Below are 9,644 nucleotides of genomic sequence, written 5' to 3' on the forward strand. Positions count from 1 at the left end.
AAGATTGGTGTGTTTGAACCACATTGAAAGGCTTTAATACAGCAACAATCGTCTCTCACCATTTTGTTTTATCTAAATTTATTTTTCACTTTTAACCTTAATTTATGTGCTTAAGGGGTACAAACAAAGCATCAAAGTCACTGGAATGTTTTGAAACTGTTATTCATGATTAAAAAAAGAAGAGAGGGTAAAGATAGAGATGAGAGATGGTCTGAACACTTAAAGGAAGAATAGCCAAAGGTGACGGAATGGAGGAAAAGCATCAGTAGTCTCAAGCTTGTAAATTCAGTATGTTGAAGCATACCGAATCATTAAACCTGAGTCAAAGCCTCAATGACAAAGTTAAGAAGCCTCAAATCATTAACTCACAAAATATATTATGAAGATAGTTTATTTGCCTCGAAACTGCTGGAAAACTTCTGAATTTCCATTCAAGCTCATTTTATAGTAAAGGGTTTTCAGTTTAAAGCAACAATGTCAAGGAAAACAGACCTAGACTCTGGTCACTTAGTCTCGAGCAGCTTAAGATGAAGTCTCTCTACATATCTGTTTCACAACACACAATATTTTATAGCAAGAGAAATTCAAACAATATGCCTTTGAAAAACGAAGCATGTAACATCACAACAAATATTCAAACAACACCCCTCTCAAAATGAGCATTATTTAAGCAAGTACTGTAAGAAATTAAATCCGTATATTACAAAACAGGAGAGACATATACTAAAAGGGTTAGAGAGTACCCACCATCAGAATATCCCCTTTCATCCACTAGACTTGCTAAGCATGAACAAATTGAAGATATATCCATCAAAAAAATACAGTGGAAAGGTCAAACACTAAATAATGAACAACCAACAAAAACAGAAAAAAGAATAAGATAAGGTATATGTTGCAAAATCAGTAAGGATTGTAGTAGTACCCTGCTGCAGGTGCACCGTTTACTGGTGGCATTCCATAGGGCATCACAGGGGGTTGCCCCGGACCATAGTATCCTCCAGTAGTGATCTTGGCCAAACTCGTTTGACCTTGCATGCCGTCTCTGCTATACTGCTGCCATACCATCTGTTCCTGTACTAGCAATTGCTCTTTCTTCTGCAAATCTGCCATTTGCACATATGAAGGTGGTGGAACACTCAAAGATGCAGCGAAGGGGTCTCCACCAACTGTCTGGACTGTTCCATCAGGTGCAGGGAGTGCCAAAACTGGTGTAGCGCTCTTCCCTATTCCAGGCAATGCCACACTGCTGGCACTGCCACCACCCGATTGCGCAGTGGCTACATGTTGCCTAACAACACCCTGATCATACATGCCATTCAACAATAGTGGATCAAGACCACCACCCAATGCTGCCTTCTGCTTAGATAAATTACTTGCTGTCTCCACCAAAGCCAGTTCCCAATCAGCCTTACCACTCTCCGCTGCTGGATTCTGCCAAGCAGACGTAACCTCAGATTCCCCATTGGAGGGGAATGCTTCCCACGACCCATTTGCATTGCTTGTTCCTGGCCCCGCAAATAATGCCAAGGCAAATTTATTCCCCTGATCATCGGCAGTAACACCCTCCTCCCTCAAATCCACCAAATCTCCTGTCTCCTGAACAGCAGGCGGCTTAGGAGCCGGCTCTGGTTCAGGAGGCGGTGGAGGAGTATAATCCTCAGGTGGTGGCAATGCTTTGATTTCATTCATATCTGGTGTTAGCTCCTCTTCCTGTGGAGCTGGCTGGCTCTCTACTTTCCTTTCAGGACTCTTCGTCGCCTTAGCTCTATCTCTCACAAACTCCTCCAATGTATCTAACAGCTTGCTTGTAATCCTTGACACTTCTGGGTACTCTGAGGACCTCGCCACGCCAATATCCTTGCACCAGTTATAGAATCCCACCAACTCATCTATCTGCTTTGCTGCACTAGCATAGGCATCAAAGGCCTTGACACAATCCTCATACTCCATATCAAAAAATTTATCCAACAGAACAGCCAAAACATCACATATATCTGTATAAATTTTATAACTTTCTTTCACCACAAGGTACAAAGCAACCAAGACCATCCTTTCATTCTTAGCCAAACCAGTTGGCCGACAAGACAAAAACCGATCTAGCAGTCTCTGCAAATGAGTCATTTTCCCAAAAATCCTTTCAGGCTTCATCTCTCTCAATGGTGTCACATCTTTCTTCTCCTGTATCGACTCTCTCACATCCCCTGACGATCTCGACTTCCTCATTCCATAACCAGGCTCATCATCATAACCATACCCCCGGTTAGAACTCTGGGGTGATCTCCACTGTTCATCCTTAGATCCATACTTTTCAATCTCTCCACCATTTTGCTTCCTCTCAAAAACCATCAATTCTAACCTCTGATCCAAATACAAAGCATAAGTCCTCACAAAAGCCGAATGATCCCACGAATTTGAGTGAGCCTCATCTCTAAAATCCGACAAATTGAGCAGCCTCGTTCCCCTCCTGGTAGCATACATAATTTCTTGCTGAAATACAGCATCTCCATCATTGAGAAGTCGGTGAATTAACATCAAACACTTGAGGGCAACAATCCAATCGCGGGTTTTTCCCAATCTTTTGGAAATTGCAGACATACAAGCACTCACATAACCCCGTGAATATGAAGTCAACTGGAGAATCTCCCTTATGTACTTCTCTCCAGCAGGTTCATCATCATGGCTAGTAGCCTTAACAACAGCAACTTCCAGCTCAGGTGCCATGTTACTCGCCACTTTCGCGATCCCTATGCTTGTCTGATCCTTCACCGCCCCTATCGCCTTTCGGATCGTTGTCGGCGCCATCGCAGCCAAAACTAGATTTTTTTTTCTTTTTCTGCAAATCACGAAATGGAATGTCACAACTTCAAGATTTGAGCTGTTAAGGCCATAATAGTATATCCAAGAAAGAAATTTAATAACAACTACCCCTCAATCCCAAACTATGAAAAACTGGATCTTTTCTTTCCTTTTGTATGCAAATCACGAATTAGAATGCCAAAACTTCAAGATTTGAGCTGTTAAGGCTATAATAGGAGTTGATTTCTCACATGGTCACTCAACTAATTGTTATTATCTCAGAAAGTCACTTTTTTGTGGAAGGAAATTAAAATCAAGAAAGAACGTCACTTTATGAGACAATAATTATTGGTTCTGAGAAATCAACTCGGCATAATAGCATATCCAAGAAAGAAATTTAATTAACAACAACTAGCCATCAATCCAAAGCTATGAAAAACACTTTTTGAATGGAAGATTGAAGTTTGTATATTAGGAGATTAGTTGAATGAGTTTGAAGTATATCCAGGAAAGGATAATCAAGTAGTAACACAAATTAGGAAATAAAAGAAGATTTAAGTTAAGACATACCTGAGGTAGGGGGTGTAACGTATCGTACAGATCTGTAAGGAAATAATTAAACAAAGAGAGATCTGAACTAATTAGCCGAAGCAAGAATTCGTCTACTGTATTCTCTTGTCTATATTTGGTGCGAGATTTGAGGGAAAGGAGAAAATGGAAAGATGAGTGAAGAATTAACAAGATGTAAAATAAGGTTTGGTTTGGATCTGAAAAATGGCATCCTACGGTACAGGGGCATTCAGACAAGTCGCACACAGTGTGCGTGTGAGTGCGTGTTTGTTAGGTCAGTATTGTTATGAGTTGGTATTTGGCTGGAGCTTTGAACAGACATAGAATATAACCATGTTCAGGCAGCCTCTGGAGCATGTTATTTTATTAATCCCTCCGCTCACGTAATAAGTGATAATTTTAGTTTGGGCACACCATTAAAAAATTATTCATAGAGTAAGGTATATTTTTTACTAACTTATCATTAATAAATATCTTGAGAACAAAATAACTCTCTAATAATTTCTTAGTTATGTAAAAAAAAAATTATTTAAATATAACTAAAATTGAAAGAACAAAAATTATTTCTTCTTAATTATGTGAAACATCAATAATTTTAAATAAAATGAAATGAGCAGATAAAAATACTTCTTATTATGAATCGGAGGGAGTACGTTCTAGGCATGCGTACTCAGACGGTTTACGCTGATTGTGACTTTCTAAGCTTCTTCTAAGAATAGATTTTTGTTTTTCTTTTTCCTTTTTTTTTTTCTTCTCTTTTATTTCCAGAAGTAGTTTGCATTACGAGCTAAATTTTTTTCGAAAAAAATCGGAAACAAGAAAGAGAACAATGTAATGGTCACAAGACCATACTCGAATTGTAGTGTCAGGAAATTAAATTTCAAAAACTACTAAAGTACAATTGTTATTCAATTTAATATTTATTTTATATACATGTTAATTATGTGAACAACAAACAAACAAATGTGTTAAAGTGAATATCTAGAGAGTTATCCTTTTGTTTATGAAATTATATATTTTTTCTCTCTTTAGTGACAACTAATTTCTTTTCTCTTCTAAGTAAAACGTTTAAAGATGGCTAGCTTTTTCCTCTCGGTGCATGTTAACTAACTTGCGCCAGCCATGGGGAAAAGGGTACGCTTGCCATCTCTGAAGGCTCGGGAAGCACAGGCTATGGCCGCAAAAGGGAAATCTCAGCGAGCTCAGAAGAATAAGTAGAAAATAAGGAGACAAATCGAGTCACAACTGAGCTAAATGAGAGAGTAGCTCTTAGCTCAAATTCAGTTCAGATTTCACAATTAGAGGCTTAGAACTAGTGCATGGAACTTGTTCAAGCATCTACTAGCTCTGAGAAGAATAATTCAACTAGCAATGGAAGGAAATCTTGGGCGGAGGACATAGAAGAAGAGATCGACAAGCTGGCAACATGTAGCTCAATCTGGAAAAAATTTGACATCACGAAGATCTCAAATGTAGGTTTCAAGATGGAATATGCTGAACCTGAGATGCATGGTGTCCCCTGTAATTGATATTGAAATTGAGGATATTAGTTCGGAAATAGCATACTGGAAAACAATTGTAGTTTGTTACCTGTTGGGAGCTGATCCTCCATTTGAAGTAATTAAAGGATACATCCAACGGTTATGTTCGAAATTAGGGATTAATAAAATAATTATGCTTAAGAATGGAATTGTAATTATACGATTTGACTCTAGAGCTAGTAAGAATGAGGTGCTTCAAGGTGGTATTTATCACTTTGATAATAAGCCCTTCATAGTTAAGTCATGGAACCGTGATATGGAGTTTACAAGGGAGAAACTGTACACTGTGCCAATTTGGATTAAGGCCCAGGACTAGAATTTAAATACTGGAGTTCTGAAGGACTTAGTAAGATTGTAAGTCGTGTGGGGAAGCCTCTAATGGCAGATCATAATACTGAAAGGAAAATTGGGCAGAACTTTGCAAGGTTGCTAGTGGAAGTTGGGATGGATTCTATGCTACATGTTGTGATAATGTTTAGAACGGAAAAGGAGAATTTGGTGGAGCAAAAGGTAGAGTATGACTGGAAGCCAATATTGTACAGATCTGTGCTAAGTGTGGTTACATTGATGAGAATTGTAGGAAGAAGAAGGTTGTCCCTCCTATACCTGTTAAGGTGGAAGAGGAAGAAGGATAGGTTCAAGTTAATAAGTCAGTAGGGGCATAAGTGATACAAAAAGTGTTACATCTTTTATTTTCGTAAGTTATGTTGCGGCGTAAGTTGGTCAACATAAGCTTGAAGAACAAGATTACCTTTGAGGTTATGAGAGTTTATGCTATGTTTAACAAGTGATAAGTAAATGTCGTGAAGGTGAGAGGTTAACGGATCAAAGAGACTAAATTTCGTTGATGTTCGATGTTTATGTTAAATGAAATACGACAAAGCTCTAATACCCTGTATTTTAGGACTAGGAATTGAACGTTCTGACATGAGCAAATATACCCTAGCCCGGAGAATCTTGTCATATTCAAGCATGCATATCAAGGGCTCAGTATATAAAAGGACGAAGTCCCGAAATTATTTAAGACTTGAAAGTGGGATGACAGTGATCGGAATAATATTTTTATGTGTGCCAAAAGAGGCTATGAACTTGTTGTATATCACATGACCATCATAATGAGTATATGAACTGTGTTAAAAACGATTACTATTTAAGTGAATTGAGATCAAGAAAGTAATTACGTGTGTAATTGATTAAATTATTGGGATAAGTCCATGTAATGCATGCATGAAAATGGATTATAAAGAGCTTTAACTATGGTTTTAACGTGGTATCATGATTCGTCTAGTCATGTGGGGGGAACACATGGCATCATAGGGGTTGAAGTAATCAACTCAACCTATATTTTCTTGGATGAAAAATCAGCCACGTAAGAGGGGCACTAGGAAAATATGGATGAAGCTTATCTACTTTATGATACCATATGCAATATATGAGGGCTAGATGTTTTAAATTCATGTTGAAGTACAAAGAAGCTGCTCTCTTTCCTACTGGGTAAAGCTCCAGGTCAGTTAGAGCAAATTCCTCCATTAATCCTAGACGCTAATGCCGATTATCCCCGATTATATAAAATCGGAGATTTCTTCGAAGTGAAGTAAGGTGGAAGAAGAGGAGTACTTGGAAAATAAGATAAGAATTCTCCTCATTTAGATAAATTTGAGTCAATCTGGATCATAGCTAAGTTGCTAAATGAGAAGGTACGAAAATTATATCGTAAATCGTATTTGATGTTGTTATTATCGTGCGGGCTATTTGATGATTGTTACAAGTTGTGTTGATGGATGAATTTGATGGATTTGGGATATTTGTTGTTGTTCTATTTATTTTAAACTTGGGGGATGTGAAAGAAACAGGGGAGATGCTATCCGATTCGTTATACGATAAGTTCGTCATTTGATATACATGATATACCAAGTATATCCTTAGGCTAAAGAGAGACGTTATCGCTATTATAGGTTGAACCGCTAAACAAATTGGGAGGTTGGACTGTCAAGGAAGCTAACAAGGTATGTAAAGTTTTTTCTTTCCTTTCGTTTGGCACGAACCTAACTGAACTAACGTAATACGTCCCCCAATTAAAAGAAACTCTATTCTCCGAGACGTAAGGTTCATGTTCTTCATTCCTTAATATGTTATATGATTCCTGTTGCAATAGATCTCCAGATTTCCATTGATCTATATGTTGATTCTTCAGTCACATAACGTATTCAGAGGTTCCGACCTTACGTCACTCGAAAGTTTCAGAATATTATTCCACGAGTCTATCATGCATTATATAGATGTATCTATTTTACTACACCGATTCGCACTATAGTCGGCCGGGTACGGCACCTATTGTGCACACTACTGCAGTTGGGTACGATAACACCGAGTCCTATTAAGGCCGGGTACGATACTATAATGATGATCAGCCCCAAAGAGCGGCTTGATGATGACATGACTTATGTATGTATGTATGCATGTATGTATGTTTGTGTGTGTGTGTGTCTATATATATATATATATATATATATGTTTGCAAACTAATGCATGCATGTCACATGTCCTTAGAGTTTCAGGTTACATCCTTCTCTACTTTTCTTTGCTTTATTGCTTTTATATATCTGTATTCTTGACTTAAATACTCAGTACATTATTTTGTCGACGTCCCTAAGCCGATGATGCGTTCGTACCCGCGGTCCGGCATTCGAGAGGACCTTCGTGATAGGAGTTCCAGTTCAGCGATGATGGTCATGCTCCGCTCTTCCCGGAGTCACTGTAGAGGTTGGTATACTAGGTGGTTCTTAAGTATGTATGTATTTATGTATATATTTACATTATGGGTATGGCGGGGTCCTTTCCCAACCAACATGAGGTGTATGTATGTTATTAGAGGCTCATAGACATGTGTCGTGGGTATAGATGTCATGTGTGGCCTTGTCGGCCCTAGTATGATGTTGATATGCTCGTGGTGGCCTCGTCGGCCTAATGTTAGATGTAGCTTTCTGTGACAGCCTTGGCGTCTTGTACATATATTATGATATGTTGGGACTTTTCAGCATGCAGGTGGACTTCGCTATATTGCCTGTGTACTGTACCTTCACCTGTTTCCTAAATAGGCAAGATACTTATATATGTTATATGGCCAGGTGGTGCTCGGTAAGTCAAGCCGGGTGCTGATCATGCCCCCCGGGTTTGGGGTGTAAAAAACTTGGTATCAGAGCAGGTCTGTCCTAGGGATGTCTATGAGCCGTGTCTAGTAGAGTCTTGTTTATGGGTGTGTAGCATGCCACACTTATAAGCAGGGGGCTACAAGACATTTAGGGTTGTTTCCTTTCTTTTTTGATCTAGATCGTGCGATAGAGCTGAGTCATAAGAAGTTCATTCCAAATCTTCTTGTACGATACGATAATCCCTGCGACTAAGATGTAGATGATTAGTAAGACATTCGACGGGGGCAGTGGGAATGGTGGAGTCTTAAGAACTTTGAACCCATGTTTATGGCCACACGAATATAAGCCTCCACTAGATTATGCGTGCACCAGGTGTGCGAGCATAAGGTAGAGCATCAGAATGTTAATTATCACCTTAAATAAGTGCAAGAGAAAGGGGGTAGGAGGATATCAAAAGGAAGGTAGGAAAATCTAAATGCTAAAAATAAGGTGGAAAGAGGAAGAATTGTAAGTTGTTGAGACTCAAACGAAGTGACACAGGTATTATGGCCCGTTTCCAATAGTGATAAGACTATAGGTAGTAGCACTCGTTCAGTTACAATCTCCAGACTTCAATGAAGGCGAAAGGAATGGGGATTCAGAATTTAGTACGGATTATGTAGACATTAGCATTGCAATTGGTTGTTGGATTGAGTATTATTGCCGAGGAACATGTTATAGTCCCTCACTAGGCAAAGGAAATATATACACTTAGTATATTTAAGGATGGTGCAGTCAGGTGTGGTTATTAAGGCAGTAAGCAACATAGGGGGCTAGGTAGTTGGATCTTTGCGCGGGGGATACGCATTTGCCTCGATGTGACTTATGTTACCAGTAAGGAAAAGGCATTAACAGGCTTGGTTAAGGAAGAGGAAAGCTAGAAAAGAAAGGACGTTCTGTTGGGAATTCGCTGAATAGAATGTGATGGTGAGGTCGACAAAGATGGGTAGGATAAGAAAGGCATTAGAAATAGATGCAAGATGCTCAAAGCTAGGTATTTGAATCCTTGCTTAGGGATAATTATTTCCCTCAGTGTGATTCATATTTTGGCTAAAAGGAGATATTAAACAACTAATGGACAAGCCCGGTTAAGAAAGAAAAAAACTAGAAGTAAAGGGATGTTCACTAGGGATCCTTCCAGACAGGGTAAGACGGTGAAGATAGCAAGGACTAGTAGAATAAGCGAGGTATTAGGAGTAAATGAAAGAAATGGATGAATGCTTTGAGATAAGGACAACGGGGCGAAAGGAATCATAGACAGGTAGAAGGACGGGGTAAGAAAAGATAAGTGTGGAATTATAAGTTAAGAGCAAGAAAGATATAAGGATACAACTTCATGATGAGAAGCGAACTGACTATTTCAAATAAGAATTGGTGGTAGACCGATGTAACATCTCAGCCTAGGAGATACCAACATTGAGTAAAGTTAAGCCGAATTCGAGGCGTAGAGTGTTATATCCCGTATTTTGTACGTCGGGATATTTCGAGCTAAGTGTGGAAAGTTAAGAACAAGACTATTTTCCAACTTTGTTTTATAAGTTGCTTA

General features: G+C 38.8%; 1 protein-coding gene across 1 annotated transcript; it reads right to left on the reverse strand.

Annotated features, from left to right (window-relative positions):
- Positions 1 to 633: 633 nt before the first annotated feature.
- On the reverse strand, positions 634 to 3,704 carry LOC132050274 (putative clathrin assembly protein At2g25430). The gene is made up of 2 exons (XM_059441452.1): positions 3,367 to 3,704; positions 634 to 2,833 (listed from the first exon to the last, which is right to left on the reverse strand). Exon 2 carries the CDS (start codon positions 2,800 to 2,802, stop codon positions 901 to 903), a length of 1,902 nt encoding a protein of 633 aa, XP_059297435.1. The 5' UTR covers positions 2,803 to 2,833; positions 3,367 to 3,704; the 3' UTR covers positions 634 to 900.
- Between the last annotated feature and the right edge of the window lie 5,940 nt (positions 3,705 to 9,644).

This window comes from Lycium ferocissimum, chromosome 3 (genome assembly GCF_029784015.1).
Source record: "Lycium ferocissimum isolate CSIRO_LF1 chromosome 3, AGI_CSIRO_Lferr_CH_V1, whole genome shotgun sequence".
NCBI lineage: Eukaryota > Viridiplantae > Streptophyta > Magnoliopsida > Solanales > Solanaceae > Lycium > Lycium ferocissimum.

Coding starts and splice junctions, on each gene's coding strand:
- LOC132050274 (XM_059441452.1), bottom strand. CDS start 2,802: ATGGCGCCGACAACGATCCGAAAGGCGATAGGGGCGGTGAAGGATCAG.